At 38.7% G+C, this 20,297-nt stretch overlaps 1 protein-coding gene across 4 annotated transcripts; it reads left to right on the forward strand.

The window, feature by feature from the left end:
- The first annotated feature begins 553 nt into the window (after positions 1-553).
- On the forward strand, positions 554-18,591 carry LOC117293463 (malate synthase-like). Of its 4 annotated transcripts, XM_033775809.1 has the most exons (13): positions 554-711; positions 9,378-9,506; positions 10,151-10,366; positions 11,304-11,474; positions 12,306-12,416; positions 12,567-12,626; positions 13,345-13,501; positions 14,571-14,766; positions 15,035-15,113; positions 15,557-15,649; positions 16,099-16,171; positions 16,693-16,760; positions 17,303-18,591. In XM_033775809.1, exons 1-13 carry the CDS (start codon positions 709-711, stop codon positions 17,573-17,575), a joined length of 1,629 nt encoding a protein of 542 aa, XP_033631700.1. In that variant the 5' UTR covers positions 554-708; the 3' UTR covers positions 17,576-18,591. The 4 variants fall into 4 exon arrangements, with proteins under 4 accessions (XP_033631700.1, XP_033631699.1, XP_033631697.1 ...); XM_033775808.1 differs by lacking the exons at positions 9,378-9,506; positions 10,151-10,366; positions 11,304-11,474; ... (7 more) ...; positions 16,693-16,760; positions 17,303-18,591 and adding exons at positions 2,837-4,874; positions 5,825-6,715; XM_033775806.1 differs by lacking the exons at positions 9,378-9,506; positions 10,151-10,366; positions 11,304-11,474; ... (7 more) ...; positions 16,693-16,760; positions 17,303-18,591 and adding an exon at positions 2,837-5,231.
- The last annotated feature ends 1,706 nt before the right edge of the window (positions 18,592-20,297 follow it).

Genomic DNA, 20,297 nt, shown 5'->3' on the forward strand with positions numbered 1-20,297 from the left:
AAATGTTCGGCCGGCCGTTGGGTATTCGCTGCAATCATAAAGCAAGTGAATAAAAAATTATTCATGCTTCATATTATAGTATGTAGGTTCAGTGCATGCACGCACAACTACAGTCATGTACATGTCCACCGGACGGTTTTTGCATAGCCCCTGACACGATTGCATGCAAAAGTGTCCAGAGCGGACAGTATTGCATGGCGGACACAATTGCATCTGACACCGGGCATTTTCCATTGCCATTTAGGCATAATAAAAAAAAATGGAAGTTTAAGTGCAGCGGGAGTTAAAACAATTCATTCAAAGATTATTGTAAGGAAAATGTAGTTTTTTTTATAATATTAAACACAAATCAATTGTGGATTAGGCCTACATAAAACATGACACACAGCATTGCAAATTTCCATTGAAATAATTATTGCCAAAATCGAATAACTGGATTCAAAAGTTATGAAGGAGCGCCCTCTTTCTTGTGGTTGCTGTGTGTGCAACTCGACTGGTACTCTGCAATTTGTTGCTAGCGAAAATCTGGTAATAATCGAGAACCAGTGAAAATGACGCACTCGTCGAAAAGTTCGCTCATGATGATCAAAATGGCCGATGTTTCCGCCCGCCTGCTGAAGATCACAGCGATAATTTAGTCTTTTTCATCCACAATATCTACTCATAAGATATTGATCTATACGCAAGTGTTCCACCCGATACATAGCAATGGTAAGTACGGCAAAAATCTCGATTTGTAGACGATCTCGAGTCGAGAAATGGTTAGTCTCTTTCCCGCCTCTTCTCACTGCTGCTTTGTCCCGTGTCTTGTGACCGGTTCAAGACTGGAGAACGGCTTGTTCAGTCCGTCTTCTGCTAGCTGTCCCCGGTATTTTTTCGTCTGCTCTCCGATCGGTTGCTTTGTTTTTGTTGTGTTGTCTTGGGACACAGATTTTAGTCACTTAGTTATAAAACGCTTCTACATCAGACTTTAGAGCTAAGCTTTAGATAGGTAGGCACATTTTTTGTTGTTTGATTGTGAAATCTGGGATTTTAATCGTATATTATTTTAAATTCAGCTGAGCATGCTGAGCTCGGCAGTAAAAAAATAGAGGCAGTCACTTCCTTGATCATGTTGACCCATCGTTATGTTTTAGAAATGAATTTTATTTTAAAAAGCTTAGTCAATTTAAATTTTGTTGACGATGTCGATGGTGATTGTATTGTCATATCCTTTAATTTTTTAATAGTAAGGAACTGCCTGATATTACACCACAATGGTCGGCAGTCGGAAAATGGTGCAAACAGTGTTCCTTTTTTCTTTACACAGTCCCACCCAGTAGGCCTACCAAACAAACAAAAAAGTTGTCAAATTTTAAAACAAATTTTGTGTGTGAAATCAACCAGACAGTTGTAGTGAATAATTAATATATGTAGTTGTGATAACGATAGACCCAGTAACTGGGGCGCTGTACTCCTTTTTTCAAATTTTGACATTATCGGTCGTAGAAAGTGTCAACATTTCGAAAAAGGAATACAGCGCCCCAGTTACTGGGTCTATGATAACGTGATAACGTAACCCTCCTCCCGACGGCGGAGGAGGGTTACGTTATCGCAACTCTTATTAAAATATTATGATGATGACAAATATTATGATATGAAAAGAAGACTCAAAAACAAATTCAGTTTATATCAAGATCAACTGATCACCCTGACCTGAGTGATTGACTGAAATTGCATGAATCCATGAAATCGTTACTTTGATTTAATTTATTTGAACACACATAGCATGCAGTACCGACAGCAAAAGGAAGAGTGGTGGGGGGGGGGGGGTGCTGCTGCATGCATTACGGAGGGGCTGTGATCATCCAATGATCCTTGGGTTCCTTAGTTAGTCCATAGTTGGTTGGTCCATTCCCTATGACAACTGACTTACAACAAATAACAAACGAGGATATAATGTAAATTTAAACAATTGAAGTTAATGTACATGTTTGTCGACAGATACAGGGTTGTCAATTGTCAATTATATTTAAAATAACAATTTATTATATTAAAAAATAACTGACATGCGTGTTGATTCTCTGTACATTTCTTTGTTACACATTACACAACTCTTTATCAATGAAAAGAAACATGAAATGTAAAATACATAATATTTCATCTTTTCTTCTTGAGAAAGTGCTCACAATTTAGAACAGATGACAGAAAAGTACAGTTGTTATTTGTTTTTCATTTTATATTGATTTCATGGTTGAGTATTCAAACTTACATTACAAGCAGTTCTTAATTCGGACAGAGGCCTTTGCCATAATGGTTACAAGCTGTTTAGAAAAAATAGTTTACATCTATCCTTAGGAAGCAAGGCGACCGTTTGAGAAATGTTGAATAATTTCAAACTTGAAGTGAATCAGGTCTGGTTTGTTTTCTTCTTATTTTTGGGGGCAATTGCTGGTTTTGCTGGTCATTGCCTTGGTGCCCCTTGGTGCCAATAGAATTTTTTAATTTTCTCATAGAGGTATTCTTTACAAAGGAGAAGATGCCTTGGTACCCTTGCTTTTTCAAAAATGAAGCATCGGGTTTGTTTTGATGAGAGCATTTTCAAGAAAATGAATGAAGAAAAACCCCTTAAAACATACAACAAACATCAAGAAACACACCAACAAACAAACAATAAAAAATGAAAAACGTTTATGTTGTAAATTAAAAACAAACAAAATGTGTATTCAAGTGTAGTAATCTTATTGTTTAATTACCAGACTTCACTATTAAGATTTGATAAAAAGGTTTTACCTGAACATTTACTGATTTGGCAACCCTGTTGTAACAAACATGTTCATTTTCTATTCAATTTCAGACGGTTTAACCACACATACACATTGACAAATATTGGGAATGTGTTGTGTTATGAACAAGAAGAGCCAACCGGGCAGGGATCCTGTAAAGTACTAAACCCGTTGGGGGAAAAACCCTCATTGTGTAAATGAGCCAATCAGACATAATGGATTCGGGACACGAGGTTGCAGTCATGGATGAGACTGGCGACCCTTCATCTATTGCCTACACCGTGGAAATCCGCCTTGTGGATGACGGGTATGCCGTAGGCCACCAGGAGAACGTCATACACATGGTGTCTGAACAGTTGGTCGAGGATATCCCTCAAGTGCAACCCAACGACGTCCAAGTAGAGGTGATCACCGATGATCCCAACGATGGCATGAACGTCTCCCACGGGATGACCACAGAGCAGATGGAGGAGAACTTGATGGTGACCTCATTCCCCGGCAGCACTGATCACTTCACTACGCTGCCAGCGATGTCGCACCATCAGATAGTCACTGGTGACATGGTTACCTATTTGCCCGTGAGCAGCATAGACCACTCTCAACCTCATCATCATCAGATCATCAATCATCATGGGGAGGGTATTGGAGAGATGAAGCTGGTTCAGAGCCTTCCTTCTGACCCTAAACAGACTGTACTGCTCATGGAAGCACCTCCACAAGACCCAAACCAAACTGAGTCAGCAGTACACGATCAGTCGGATACAATCAAAGAGATGGAAATAGCATCAGCAGTTGAGGCCCTTGAGGCCTTGACTGGTCTATCAAACACTTTCAATGCCTGGGCTCAACAGAATCCCCAGGGCTTACCCATAACGGAGCAGGAATTGCAACCCCCTCTGATTAAGAAAAAGCACAAGGTGAAATCAGGAAAGCACAAGTCAAAGAAGCACAAATCAGGAAAGCACAAGAAGAAAAAAGCAAAAGCCTCCGACCACAATGGTGATATATTGCAGTCTCCCGAGGACCCTTGCCGGTGTGAAACCTGCGGAAAAGTCTTCGGCAGTAGACTCAAACTAAAAAATCATTTGATATCCCACTCAGATGAGAGACCTCATGTGTGCGATGTTTGTGGCAGTGCTTTCAAACGTCCTAGATACCTCCAGATTCATAAAAAGAGTCATTACTCAGACACGGTGTTTGCTTGTCAGTACTGCGACAAGACCTATTTTGAAAAGAAGAGGCTGCGCTCTCATGAGAAATGCCACATTAATCCTTTCAGTTGTGACGTCTGCGGGAAGGCTTACGGTGACAAGAGAGGTCTTGTTATTCATTATAGAACCCACACTAATGAGAAACCTTTCCTCTGTCGCATCTGTGAGAGGGGGTTCACCTCGAAGGCTGGTGTAAATAAGCATGAGAGAAGTCATTCCGGACTGAAACCCTACGTCTGCAAGATCTGCGGCAAGGCTTACACTCAACCAACAAATCTGACTGATCATGAACGGACTCACATCAACGACAGGACGTTTGCTTGCATAAGTTGCCCTAAGGTGTTCCTAGCCAGGAGCAGCCTCAGAAGGCACCGAGTCAAGAACCACCCATTAGAGAAGCCCAACGTGGGCAAACTACAGCCTTTGCACTCGAGGCAGTGTATCTTTAAGAAGATCACCAATCTCGATCAGAAAGGTCATTACAAGTACTGCTGTAATATTTGTGACAAAAAGTTCAAGAAGGAGAAGTACCTTAACAAACATAAAAAAATCCACACTGTCGGTACGCGGTCTTGCTCCTACTGTAACAAGCTGTTCAGAGATAAGAGAGACCTCCTGAATCATGAGCGACGTCACACAGGAGAAAAACCCTTCAAGTGCAACACTTGCGACAAGGCCTTTGTCTCGAGCTCGGCAATGCTGCGACATGAGAAGTGCCACCTGGGTCTGAAACCCTACATCTGCAATACCTGCGGCAAGAGTTTCACGCGCACCACTGGCCTGCGCGATCACGAACTGATTCACAACGGGAGAAACAAACGGTTCCCGTGCACATTCTGTGACAAGATCTTTGCATCTCGGAGTGCCTTAAGGAGTCACGAGCGTTTGAAACATCTTCTCGGGGAGATTGTTGAACCTCCCTCGGCAACGATGGAGGTTCCAGTGGAAACGGATCCATCAGTCAACTACATTAAGTTGGTGTTCTCTGAACCATCGGTCATGTTAAAGAAACAATAATCGTAACACGAAAAATTCAGTTGCCGGATGGCTCAAATTTTGGACCAACTTGTAGGATCAGAATCAAAAGGGACTCAGGCATTTTCAAACTCATTTTATGAGATGATATGTTAAAATATGAATGATAATTGGGAGTGCGCTTCATGAATCAAACACGGGTAAGGCCAGGGAACAATTTCATAGAGCTGCTTAAAGACACTGGACACTATTGGTAATTGTTGAAGACCACTCTTCTGACTTGGTGTATCTCAACATATATGTATAAAATAACAAACCTGTGAAAATCTGCGCTTACATACTAGAATAAGGTTACCAGCCAAAATACCATTTCACACGTACATGTATTGTCTGTGACCGGTTTCCTGCTGAATGTTGCCATTGCTTTATGAAATGTTGACCTAGGTTACTAATCAGTTCAGCCAATTTAAACAATGGCTGCTTATATTGGCGTCTACAACCAATTTGGACACAACCATTGTTTAAAAAGATATGTAGGTCTCAACAAAAAAGCCCTGGGCTCAATTTGATAGAGCTGCTTTTAAAAGTACGTACAAAGTATTTGCTTGAAAATTTTCTTCTATTAGCTTAAATGAGCAGGATACCAGTCACAAATTGACAAGTGGCATAGTAGTTTGGCTGGTCTAACCTTATTCTGATCATAAATTTTGTGCTTAGCTACTTTTTGTGCTACATATGAAATTGGGCCCCGGTCACCGTGTTGGAAATTATACAAGTATAAATTCCACAACAAAACAGTTCACTTTTTACACGATTTTCTGATGGCTTCTGAACATTTATAATTGTATAGCACCAGTAAGGCTGTTCCCATGGTTACGTCTCTAGTGTATTTTCCGGAGCCTAGCATGTAAATCTTTAGGGTAATGTGGAACATAAGGGTTCTGGAATATGTAGAGCAGTCATGATCACCGTTTCCATAGAATGAGGACATTTTTAGAGCAAGTGGAAAGGGGGGGGGGGGGGTTGTGAAGCGGTGGGGTGACTTTATCCATTAACTATGCACTTTACATGAAACAATGTCAAATAGTCAGCTGTGGCTGTGAGAAAACATTGCCCAAAGGGCAGGGCAAGGCCATTATGGCCAAACGTATACCACACCTTCATATACCACACCTACATGTATAGTTTTAACTTTTAACTGAACACTTTATTTGGTCTAAAGTGTACTACAAGGAAACGGCAGGTAGCTTTTGCATTAACTGGAACTTGTTTTGTAAATAATTATTTAAGAAATTTGTATATTTTGTGGGTGATATATATCAATTGTACTGTAAATTTATATAAGTTTAGATATATCTTCTACTAATTTTTTTTTTTTTTTCAACTGATATAAAGTTTTGAAATAATGGTTATTATTTGTTTGAAACGGTCTTTGTTTGAGGGGATGATTTTAATTTTCCCTAACAGTTTCTTTAAGTTTTAATTTTGGTTTTAGTTTTTCTTACAAACCTGTTTTTCTTACTTCTACTGTGGCTTCTTATGTAGTGCACATTGGCTTCTTATGTAGTGCACATTTTCGTCATGCAGTGAGGCTCATGGTGCTTAACTAGTGTTAAAGGCAGTGGACACTATTGGTAATTACTCAAAGTAATTGTTAGCATAACAAATTCCTTGGCAATATTAGCAATGGCAGTCAATGGAGAGCTGTTGATAGTATATAAAACATTGTGAGAAACGGCTCCCTCTGAAGTAATGTAGTTTTCGAGAAAGAAGTAATATTCCACAAATTTGATTTCGAGACCTCAGAGTTAGATTTTTAGGTCCTGAAATCAAGCATCTGAAAGCATACAAGTTCGTGCGACAAGGGTGTTATTTTCCCATTATTATCTCGTAACTTCAACGACCAATTGAGCTCACATTTTTACAGATTTGTTATTTTGTGCATTTGTTGACTTGAGATACACCAAGTGAGAAGACTGGTCTTTGACAACTACCAATAAAGTGTCCAGTGCCTTTAAGACCACCAAGATAATGAATGATGTCATTTGAGTACTTTTCAATATCATTTGGTTAACCTATCCTCCAGTACCAATCCTCCGGAGAAATTTTGCAGTCTGAAAAACTGCCAGAGTCAAGGAATTAGCATTTGAAGACATGCCTGACAAAATACATGCCTGACAAAATCACTTGATTTGGGGGGTTAAACAAAGAAATAATTGGCTAGAGCAGGATTTTAACCAACGACTACAGGTCAATGTGCTGGCACTCTACCAACACAAGGCTAGATATAGCTTGGTTGGTAGAGTGCCGGCACGTTAATCCGGAGGTCATTGGTTCACATCATACTCTAGTCAAATTTTCTACGTTCAACACCCCAAATCATTCAACAAATATACCCAGTCAGTTTCCCTTGTGGTTTATTATTTGATAACTTATTTGATAAACAGTCTACACCACTTGTATCAAATTGAATGCTTTTGTGGAAGTAATTTAACTTGCAAGCTCCTATTTGTTCACCTTATTTGAACCTAAGAAGGCTCCTACAAGCAGTCATTGTATTTGGAAACAATGGTTTAAGTTTTAAACAAATATTTTCTTTTTGAAAGTTTCTTTTGAAAGCGAAAGCATGTTTCATATTATTTTTTGGCCACTTTGTTTTGCCAATTTCTACAAAATGTTTGGACAATTTATAATGTTAAGAAAAACCGTTGACAGTGTATAAAATGGGAAGTTGAGTTGATTTGACAAACGTGCATTATTTTAATTATAAGTTGATTATAGTCTATATATTTTTCTTAAGATTTGTTGATTCCTTGAATTCAAGTTTGTTGGTTTTGTGTTGCAAATAAATATTCAATTACGAGTATAAATTTTGAAACGTGATGATGTCAAAAGTATTGGTTGTTGTTTCATCAGTTTGAACAAATTGGTTGATCAGTGTTCTGGCAACTGCTAAAGGCCATGTCACATGGGGAACTTTACAGGCAACTATTTCCAGGCAATCTCTAGAAAGAAAATTCATTCACATTTCAGTTGTCTCGTTATTTTCTTGCTTGGTGGATTGTGATTTACAGGAATGTAAACTGTGCTGCCATAGTGTTCCTTGTACATGCAGTGCAGTTTGTTTCCTCAAATTAGTTGCCTAAAATTCCCCTGTGTGACATGGCCTTTTATGCATAGAGAGCCCTTTAAAACAATTCCTTTGGATCCCTAAAAGAACTCTGAAATTTAGTTTTTAATCTTCACTACCTTGCATTTTATTTTTTTGCTCAATAATGTTATTAAATGTGTTTGCCAGGTTTTAATTTTGTTTACACAAACATAACTGGGATTGCGCACATATGTTTACATAATGGCTGTAAAGAGTGATCGTTAAAAAAAAATTCCTTGGTATACACACAAGCCTTGGCGGGGGGGGGGGGGGGGGGGGGGGGGGGGGGGCCTTGTTTCCCATAGATAAACCATTTTCAAGAAGTGTGAGATATGCCTACATACAATTGATGTCCATAAGCCAAACATTTATGCATGCTTCAAACATAGAGTTATATATACAAGAACAAGAGGGCGCACTGGCCTATATATGCGGCCCGGCATGCGCACATGCAGCCATTTTCTGAAGTTGACAAAACAGCATCGCACAGCGTGTGTTTGTGCTGCCATTTTGTAAGTTGACAAAACAGCATCGCGTCAGCGTTCAATAAACACAAACTCCAATGTGTACTTCATATTCAACGCGCGTGCAGAATGACGCGCGTGTCTCCTTGCGGTCCCGTCGTGTTTGTGCAAGAAGCATCACCAGTGCGCCCTCTAGTTCTTATAACTCTATGGCTTCAAACAATCTTTAGTGGTTTATACGTTACTCATGAATTGTTATTTTCTTACAGAGCTGTGTATTCTGAAAGAAAGTTGGGACAACTTGCGGTTACAAGTCATTTGAAAATAAAGGGTGCCAGGCTAGACTAGTGCATATTGGGTTGTGGTACATTTGTACAGAAAATGGCATCTAGCAACCACATTGGCCCTTGGCACAGAAAACTGTTCCCTTTATGCCACAAACTCTCTCGATACACAGCTTTACAAATCATAGCTTTGGGGGAGGGGGGCATGGGTTCCAAGCGACGCTGCGAGTTCCAGAGGCGGGTGAAATGAATGTACATGTAATGTGTTCATACTCGAGCCTATAAGAGGTCATAGTTTTTTTCTACCCTGACACCGAAAATGTGATAAAAGACCAAATGCGAAGGTGCTTTCTGAGTCCTAACGGTTTAAAGTAATTTTGGGCTGTTTGGTGGGATTAAAAACCATCCAGTAGCCTAATTATCAATGGTGCGCCAAACAATTTCATCCATGTATATGATTAAGTTGATGTAAAAATCATTTCCTAAAGTTAAACAACTGTCTTTTTGTTCCACCTTCTTTTTCTTAGGCTGCTCCTGCCATCAGCCTGGCAGACCCACCTTCTGGACTAGAGGAGGCTTATAATATACTGCTTACACCCCCAGCACTGAAATTCATAAGTGACATCGCAAGCCATTTTGATCAAAGAGTGGAACAGGTAACCGCTAAGTAGCACTGTCACTTCTGATCTGGGGTTATTATTGTTATCCGCAGTTGGAAAACAGGTTTTTAATTAGGATATAAAGCTGGTCCAAAATTGAATAGTCCTTCTCCAGTATGCCTCCCCATGTGCCTCACCACAGGTGGTGGGGTGGGGGTAGAACACCCCTTACAACACTAGGCCCTGACAACACCCCAAGTGCTGACTTAGTTACATAGAGGCAAATGTACATAAGTTAGGGGCATAGTGCCCTAGGGCAAATTGATTCTCCTGGATGTGGCGTAAACATTTTACAGAAAACTAAACAAAATATTTATAAATACTGAAGTTGCATCACATAAATGCATATACAGCCAGTTCACGAGGTACAAGACTATTTTTTTTTATCGTTACTCTCCAGAAAGCAACATCTTTTTTAGATGGATTTGATAGGCGGGAAAGAAAAGCTTCTTGATAACAGAATGTTGTGCTGCTGCTCCTTAAGAATGTAACAAATAGTTTTTCTCAAGTCAAGTTTTCCCCCAGGTTAAGCTACAAGTCAGTGAAATTGGCGACTCAAGTCTTACTCAAGTCCAAGTCACCGACTCGAGCCAACAATACTGGTAACCAAAAGTTGTTCTTGTCAATTCTCTCAACAACAGCTTCTAAATGAGAGGATTTTGAAGAAGGCTCATCTGGATGAGACGAGAGGTCTGCCAGACTTCTCACCCGAGACAAGCCACATCAGGGCGGGGTCATGGAAGGTGGACCCAGTCCCAAGGCGTCTCAGAAACAGACACTTGGATCTTGGGGATGTCTCACCGGCTAATACCACACATTTCTCTCTGGCGTTACAATCCTGCGCTCAAGGGATACAGGTTGGATACAAGTTTTTCTTATTTATTCACTGTTATGGATTGTGCTCTGCTTAAAGACAGTGGACACTATTGTTGTCAAAGACCAGTCTTCTCACTTGGTGTATCTCAACATAAAATAACAAACCTGTGAAAATTTGAGCCCAATCGGTTGTGAAAGTTGCGAGATAATAATGAAAGCAAAAAACAACCTTGTCACACGAAGTTGTGTGCTTTCTTATGCTTGATTTCGAGACCTCAAATTCTAAACTTGAGGTCTCTAGTGTCCACTGCCTTTAAATGGTTTTTGGCTAAAACTTGTGTGTAATCTTTGACCCATCAGTTAGCATGATTGTAACATGTTTAAGCATACTCATGTGAAAGACAAGTCAATTATATTGTTTGAAACATCAAGACCACACCAACTCTTTCCAGAGCCGACACTCCCTCAACATAGATTTATACATTGTTGTACCACAAGTCTACTACTAGTAAATACATGTAGTTACTTCTTATTATTTATGAGAAAATAAAATTAGCTGTTGCAAACAACTTACCAACCAAATGGACCGAGGGTATAAATGCAAAAAATAGTTAATGGCCTGACGTTTCGACCCTAGCAGAGTCTTTCTCGAAGTGTATTTTTCGCAAAATTATATTTTGTTTTTACCCTTACACATGTGTATCACTATACTGGGTACTTTCCCAAGTTCGATGAAAAAAATACACAGGCAAATCACATGGTTGGGTATCAGATGTTTAATACACATCAGTGAAAGGGTAAACAAAATTGTATATTTTTCATCACTGATGAACAAAATATTGCAAAATCTTTCAACTGTTGTAGTATTTTACCTCATGAGATTGATTGAGAATAGGAAGTGGAAATCGGCTCATTGAGATAATGAAAGTTTAAGAAGACACAAGTTGAAATCTTAAGACGTGTTCTCCTTTTTTCCAGACCGATTTTGATGATGGCCACTGCCCAACATGGCAGACACAGCTTGGTGGGATGTTCAACATCTACAAGGCAGTCCATGGCACGCTGTATAACAAAATGCCATCTATTGAGATGCTACCGGTGTTAATGCTGAGACCAAGAGCATGGAACATGGTGGAACATAATATGCTGGTTGGTTGTCTTTTGCTTTTGATTCGAATAAACTCTTTCAAAATTAGGAATTAAGATTGTTATGGGAGTTGATTTTGATGACACATAATTGCCATTCGGGGAAACCATGGCTTGGGCATATAGGTTCCCCGTCAGTTATTTTGAAAGTGTGCACATTCCTCATAAGGGCTTTATCCAGGCAGAAAGAGGTGAGCCCAAGCCCTAGCCCAAGCCATGGTTTTGAAAAGGCATATAGTATTTGCAGGAAATTGCTAGCACACTTCTGACCTTAAGCCAGGTACTGGACCACTTGGAAAAGATTGATAATGAAAATGATGAACACTTATAAAATGCCTGATATCCACCACAGTTGGGTGCTCATGGCACTGATATTCACATTGTTTTTACGATAGGTATGCAGAGTTGTGATGCTGAGACTAATTTCACGTGGACATGTTTAATGATTTAGTGTTGTGGCACAATCTTCAGCCAGTCATGCCCAAAACACTTCTCTTAAAGACAGTGGACACTATTGGTAATTGTCAAAGACCAGTCTTCTCACTTGGTGTATTTCAATTAAGTAACAAACCTGTGAAAACTTGAGCTCAATAGGAGACTTTCCAACACTAGGTGGCAGCAGACATACCGGGTAAATTTCCATTGTTTACGTAGTTCTGAACATGCGCATAATTCTGAGAACAATGGATTTACCCGGTAAGTCTGCTGCCCTCTATCGTCCCAGAAAGTCTCCCATTGGTCGTCGTTCACACTCTGCTGATCAGAGCTCTAAAGCAGTCCCTGATGGGGAGCACTAATTATTTGCTTTGTTTCTTGGTCTTTTGTTTGTTTCAGGTGAATGGCAAGGAGGTGCCAGGTCCGATCTTTGACTTTGGACTTCTTATGTTCCATACAGCCAAGATCCTCCATGCTAAAGAAAGCGGACCTTTCTTCTACTTATCCAAGGTACAATATTATATATAGACCTAGAAACTACAACTTCAATTTACTCTCTAGGATTTGTACATGCTTTGGTAATTTTGGCCTGTGTTTTCTTGTTGCTGATTTTGATATTTTGTTTGTTTGTTTGTTTGTTTTGTATCTGATTTTTTGCAGCTTGAAGGATACAAGGAAGCCAGACTATGGAACGATATCTTTGTTTTTGCAGAGCAAAAGGTAAACTAGACGCCAATTAAATTTTGTAGAAGCATTTTCGAAATATTTTATGCAGACAATTAGTGTACGCACTGTTTTCTCATAGTGAAGAAACTTTGCCTCGCTTTTAGAATTTTGCAATTCCTGTGAAGTATGAACCGGACTTAAGTCACATTACCTTAACCATCACAGGTATCACATCTGGTACTTTGAATGATTTAAGCTTGATTATGTTGACATTTGTTGTTGTATGATGGTTTAGGAAAAATAATCACACACTAAAACGGGGGACTAAAAACACACTAAAAACACCCATCAGTTACAAAGCAACTATAAAGTAAACATATGGTGATTCAAATAACTTTCATAAAAAACCACAAGAGAGATTGGGCCAATGGCTCAGTTGGTAGAGTACTATCACTCAAACCCAGAGGTAGCAGGTTCAAATCCTGCTCTGGTTATTCTTCATCAGAACAATTTGTTCTCCTAAAATTGATCTACCCAGTCAGTTAATTTCCCTTGTGGTTTATTACTTGAGAAGAAATAGAAAAATACACTTTAGACTTTTTCTGTTTTACCAACCATAAGCACTAAGGGTATACTTAGAAAGTAAGCAAACAATCAAATAAAGTAACGGTACCGAGAACTCTGGTGATTCAATTAACTTTCATCAAAAATTTCATGAAAGATACAAACTTTTTATTTTTGAGTCATATATTCTTTTTAAATTTCTTCAAAGCTTGGACTGAGAGTGGGTACAATCAAAGCCACAGTTCTTATTGAGAATGTCTTTGCAGCATTTGAGATGCATGAGATATTGTACGAACTGCGCACTCACTCTGCTGGACTCAACTGCGGTATCTGGGACTACTCAGCATCCTTCATTAATAAACTCGGTAAGATCATTCACACTTGAGTATATTTTTAGGAGAAAGGTGACTGGCGCCAGTACAGAAGAGAAAACAAAATCATACGTATGATTTTAATTTCCATTTTCCATTCATTTTTGTAGCTGCAATAAAACAAGTTTTAAAAACATTACTCGTCAATTGCGTGTAGCACACAACAAAAATGTGGTTTGCTTTTGTAGTTCGTAAGAAAAACACCAACAAAAATGACAGGCCTTGAATTACACAAAGGCCAAGGGGGCATGGCCTCCATTGCCCCCTTGGCCTTGGTGCCCCTTCAAAAGTTTTCCAAAGATTTTCCAATTGAAGTGCCCTTTGCAAAGAGAAAATGACCTTGCCCTCTCAAAGATAAAATTCCAGGCCTGCAAAAAGAAAAACTACATCATCACACGTAATGGTGGAGGTCAAACTGCTCCTTATTTTTAAGACAATTATTACATGTTTTTACAACAGCAACTTGTAAGGGTTTACAAGATGATGTTGTGCAAGCTCCAGCCAACCATGCTAGAAAAACAAGGGTCAACCCTTTCTCTTATCAACAAGCTTGTACTGTTTTTCTTACATGAATTACCGGTACACAAGACCTACAATCTATTAAATATGTTGGTCAAATGTCTTGCTCAAGGACACGTGCTATGACCGGGAGTTCTGCACAAGATGTTGTTGAGTATACGTATGGGTACCAGTACGTACTATGTATTTTTTTGTAATGTACTAATGTATTTTTTGGGTTGTTTACCAAACCTACAGCGGACGAGCCGCCAGTTACAGGAAAGGATCATACAGAAAAAAATATTCATACAGCCTATATGTTTGTATCTAATTAACAATAAAAATAAAAACATCTTTGGAAATAAAATAAAAGCAAACATTACAAATTAGATAAAATGGGGAAAAGAAACATAAGCATGCAAAATTAGACTGTAAAAGTTAACCCAATCTTTCTAGTTTACAAGCTCTGAACCCTACCCCCATCCCTGCCCACAAATGAGTTCTGCGCAAAATACAATCTGGAATTGTTGGTTCATTCTCCCAAGTGTGTTTTGCACTTCAACAGGAAACAGACCTGAGTTTGTGCTCCCTGATCGCAGCAAGTACGTCAACATGCAGCGGCACTTTCTAAAGAGTTACATGGCGTTGACGATCAAGACATGCCATGGCCGAGGGTGTCATGCTACAGGTGGGATGAGCGCTACGCTGCTGCCGCAGACACAAGGTTCAGAGTATGACAGACTGATGGATGGGGCGTGCAAGTAAGTTTTCCGTGTCTAATCTGAAAGGGATTTTTTTTTTGGGGGGGGGTGAAGAGTTCCAATTGACAAACTTTCAATAATACATGTAAACAAATGTAAACCTGTAAAACAACAGGAATGAAGTTGTAAAAACCAGTCTTACACATGTACAAGTGATTCTTGAGAGATTATCGCCGGGCGTGGAACTACGAAGGAGTAATATGCATTAAAAAAATAATAAGAAATGTTTAACTGATAAAAAAGTGTTTGATTACCATTTTATTTTCAGGGCAAAGTTGGTGGAGATTTTGGCAGGCGCTGATGGATTTATGGTGTATGATGTACGCCTGCTTAAACCAATGCAACAGGTAGGGTCATTAGTTTCTCTCAATGTTCCCAAATTGGTAGTGTCCTAACCCCATCATGTAAATCATCAGGGGTTTTTCAGAAACATAGGGTCGTTGGATTATAGAGCAGTCACCGATATAGCAAAATACTTTATGTTGAATTTTAATGTAAATTTTCTCACTTCATTGTGCTTTACCTCCTTTTCACTAGTTTTAGCTTTTTGAGACTTCATTCATTCATTCAAACTTTGAGTCGTCCATCACTCCTTAGAATGATTTTTCAATAAAATGTTTGGGTTTACACAAGAAAAGTTTTACTTAAAGAAGATTTGTTTCTTGTTTCAAGGATACCATTTTAGCAGTGCAATGCATAGGTCCATATGATACAGTGATCCTTAAATGTTTAATTCTAAAACAATTGTCTCACTTCCATTTTGCTTTACTTCCCTTTTCACTATTGCTAGCTTTTTGAGATGTATGCTCCATCTGCCAACCAGTACCATGTGCTACGACCTGATGTAAAGGTCACGAGAGATGACTTGCTAATGATGCCCTCGGTAAAAAAAAAAACCATCTTCGTTCAATTCCATTCAGAATTTTTTTTATAAATAACAATAATGGACTATTTTCTAGTGGCACTATCTGCCAATGTTGACGCTCATGGCACATAAATATACTGTTCTGGCCATTCATTTCGTTCATCTAAACCATTTCTCAGCTTCCTGGGAATACGAAGATATGACAAGATCAAATCTTGAAACAATAATGTTTCATCACTCAACAGACAGACAATAATTAACTTTGGATCAACAGTTGACCTTGTTTCTAGCTACTTATTTGAGAAATAGAATTAGCTGTTGATCTTCATACCAACCAAAAGGACCTACCCAGTATGGTCTAATGCAAAAAATAAATAAAAATAATTGGCCTGACTTTTTGACCCTAGAGTCTTTCTCAAAGCCTTTAACAGTTTTAAAACATTTTCAGTATTTTTTATTTGATTCAGGGTGGTGTGACGCTAGCAGGACTTAAACACAACATAGCAGTTGCTGTTCTTTTCATCGAGTCTTGGTTGAAAGGTACAGTATTCATTCATATATTATATATGGTTTGCGGTAACACCACGTGTGTGTCTACTTGCCAGGTAGAGTAAATCTGGCTTTCTATATTTTACTACCACGGAGTAGACTTATCGGGTTATTCGGGAGACTTCTCAGGAACCTCAGTTCTGAAAAGAACTGTCCTGCTTTTTAACTACTACCTGGGCAGAAGGTATAGAAAATTGACTGGGACTACTACTGTAGCTTATAGGAGTGTTATTAACTGCACTACCACGGAGTGATTGTTCTTAAATCAGTCTCAACGTTTCAACTAGCTTGCTCTAGTCATCGACAGTATATATATAAACGTCAGTATATTAACACTTTACATGGAACCTGTGCCAAATTACCAATTGCCATTTACTGCTTTACTATCCAAGGGTAAAAAATACTTTGATAGTTCAGCAAACCATTTCCCACACCAAGCAGTTGGTGTTTTTTCACCTCCAAAATCTTCAATGTCTAAAAACCACTTTGGCTACTTTTTTTTATTTTCATAGGACAAGGTCACTTTTTTTACAAAGGAGCAATTGAGGATTCTGCAACTGCTGAAATTTCAAGATCTCAGGTAAGTTATATACTTCAGGGAATTTTTTTTACTTGGTCCAATCACTTAACGTTCATCAAGTTCGGGAATGACAAGTTGGGGATCAGATTGGCACAGTAGTTTCACCCGTCTTGTGAACCCCAGTATGAATAATAATGAAAGCATTTATATATAGCGCCCCACAAAGAACGGAGCGCTTTACAGTTTACAAAAAAACAAACAATGCAAAGACAAAGATACAAAAAACAGTACAAGCAAAAACAAAAACGGTCAGATTAAACAAAGCCTGTTTCAGTGCCCGTATGTGGGTTGGGATTTTAGTCCCTATCCTTATTGTGTGGGTTTTCTCTATTGGGTTTTCCCTCCAAAATCGAAAAACTTAACATTTCTTCACCGTCTTTTATTCATCCCGTTATTTGTGCTCATTACGCTGTGGGATCCTGTTATGAAATAAATGACAAGTTCTGGTACATAAAGCTCTATATTTCTTTTAGAAATGATACCGTTGTCCAGACCAAACATAAACTTTTAAAAACCAAAATCCACATTCTATTTTATGTCAGGTGTGGCAGTGGATTCGCCACAGGGCTCGTCTCGAGGACAACAACCAACTCATCACCTTCTCTCTCGTCAAGACCCTCTGCCTTCTATTCCTGGACAGACAGCTTCAAGACAATCACAACTACGGTACCACCGAGCAGAGAAAACGTCTTCTAATGGCAGCCGAAATGTTCAGACAGCTCGTCACTAAATCAGTCTTCCCTGAGTTTATCACAACGTATCTCAGCCTCGCGAACAGTTTCCGGGTAAGCCCCTGGCATGCATCAAAACTCTGAGGTACAGTACTTCTCATGGTTCCATAAAGGCAGTGGACTAAATTCACAGAATCATTTGATTTAATAACCTATAGATTTCTATTTAATTTAGATATAAAGATTTTCTACATGCTTATTTGAGTTATAACCTGTCTTAAAGAGCTGACATTAACAGATGTATTTTTACAAATTTGTCAAATTTCTTAACTTCGCAGCTTCATCTATCTTAAACGTTATATTACTTCATAATGTTCACCTTCGAACAACTTTGGTTGATTTTGGCGCTATGTAAATTCCCTCTGATTGATTGATTGATTGATAAAGTGTGATTTACTTACATGTAGAAAATACTACATGTACATGTTTTCAGTTTTACATTTATCATTCAAACCAGTGCACTATTGCATGGCAGTCTATAAACAAACATTTTTGGAGAAAAGTTACCTGTAGATAAATGAAATAGCTTTTGCAAACTGCTTTTGTTAAGAAATGCTTAGCTTATTTGCTCAATTTGGGTGTTATTTGAAAGGTCTTATTCTCAGCAAAAAGTTGTGAGTTTTGGTGGGAAGCGTCTGGTTGTAGCACAGGGCCTAGTATAATTTTGTCTTAATATTATGCTCAGAACATAAGAATTAATGGAGTACAAATTACCGTGGTCGAATTGACAAAGTGATGGTTCATAATAGATCACAAGCCTACAAAAGAGCCACAGAGCATTGACTTCCCTATGGGCACAAAGTGTTCTTAGCTCAATGGAAGAATGCATAATATGTTGGCATTTCATTAACTTTTGATAAAAAGAAAGTGCGCCTCTGAAAATGTATTCAGCTGTTTATTTTATTTAATTGATGTAAGAATTGCATTGGGGCTAAAGAATCAAAATATAATTTTCGGACTGTTACACTCGGTGCTTTAACAAAGTTATTTAACAATTTAAGATTGTACAAAAAGGATGATTGCTTTATGTATAAGAACTGACATACAACCATCAAAGAGACAAATTCAACAATAAATTTAACTTAAATATTTTCAAGGAATTTTCTGTGTGTGTTTTGATTGGATTTTGATGAATTTGTTGCTTTGTTCATGATTTTTGTTTTAAAGATTTGTGCTACTTTTAAGGTGTCAGTTGCCTCTCCCTGAAACACATGGCCCAATTTCATAAAGCTGTTAGCAAAAAATACTGCTTGGTAGACTGGGGCACCAGTTGCAACTTAGTTAACTTTATGGATCTGTGGCTAGTAACTTGTTTCTGTTAAAGGCAGTGGACACTATTGGTAATTACTCAAAATAATTATTGGCATATAAAACCTTTCTTAGTGACCAGTAATGGGGAGAGGTTGATAGTATAAAACATTGTGAGAAACGGCTCCCTCTGAAGTGCCATAGTTTTCGAAAAAGAAGTAGTTTTCCACGAATTTGATTTCGAGACCTGACCGATTGAGCTCAAATTTTCACAGGTTTGTTATTTTATGCTTATGTTGACTTGAGATACACCAACTGTGAAGGCTAGTCTTTGACAATTACCAATAGTGTCCACTGCCTTCAAGCAAGTTTTTTTCTGTGCTTAGCAAATTTTTCTTTGCTTATATAAGCTTGATGAAACTGGGTCTTGTAAGCCATTATTGTGAGTGCCATTTGAATGATGTCTGATGTAATGCCTTGTTTGGTCACAAGTGAATGCTCAATTTGAATACCTCAGACTTTATAATACAGTGTTGCTATGTAACATGGTTTAGTTGCATAAGATCTAAATACAATAACTACATGACAGACACCCATACATAGTTAACAATATGGAACGCGTATTACGAGGAGGTTGTCTAGCACTTTGCCCCACTAAAACCTTGCTCCAAACCACATGACAGGGAACAAAATTAGTTGTACCCGACTTCATTCATCTTGCAATGACATATTTTTATGGGCTCATATCAAATTATTTTATGACCTTGCCCCTGGGTCAAAAGAAGAAAGAAATAAAGGGGGGGGGGGGGGAATAAAGGAAAACAAGTTAGAGACAGTTGCTATGTCACATGATTCGTGGCAAGCTAGTTGCGTAAGTGACAGTGAACAACAATTTTCTTTTAATGCAGATGTACATTAAACACATTGGTACCAGGGTTTGCTGATCTGGAGGTTGCTATACAAAAACTTGCCCCAAACTATGTGATGTTACAACTGTCTCCTATAGTCTGAGGAATTCAAATTTACATATAATTTGTGACTTAGCATCTACATCGATCTCGTCAAAGCCTGTTCAACAACTGGGCGAGGGGAGAAGACAATGAAGACATTTTCCAGTTTTAAATATGGGAGGAAAACCCCGGATAATTACTCCAGGTAAAACCCATGCAGTCAGGTAGGGACTGAAAACCCAATCCACGTAGTGCCCCCAGTGGGATTCAAACTGGGTCCTAGGAGGTGGAAGGCGAGGAAAGACGCCACTACGCCAACCTGACCAAGTCATTGTACTACACACATTCAAGCTATCTCCCAAATGGTTTTAGTTGTGGATTTAATCATTCTCGCAACAGATTCTAATGAGTGCCTTTTGTGAGAATTTGGTGTAGCAATCTTTGCTGTAGGGAAAGCGGACATGAACACCATTGCACCTTTAATAACATACTCCAAAATGAAATAGTTCAGTGCGACAGCTGAAATGACAATGAAGGGACCTCTGGGCAACCATGGTTTGAATATAAAGAGCAAAGGGGCTGAGCTTGACCGAAAAAAAACAGAGTTG

This window comes from Asterias rubens, chromosome 8 (assembly GCF_902459465.1).
Source record: "Asterias rubens chromosome 8, eAstRub1.3, whole genome shotgun sequence".
Lineage (NCBI taxonomy): Eukaryota > Metazoa > Echinodermata > Asteroidea > Forcipulatida > Asteriidae > Asterias > Asterias rubens.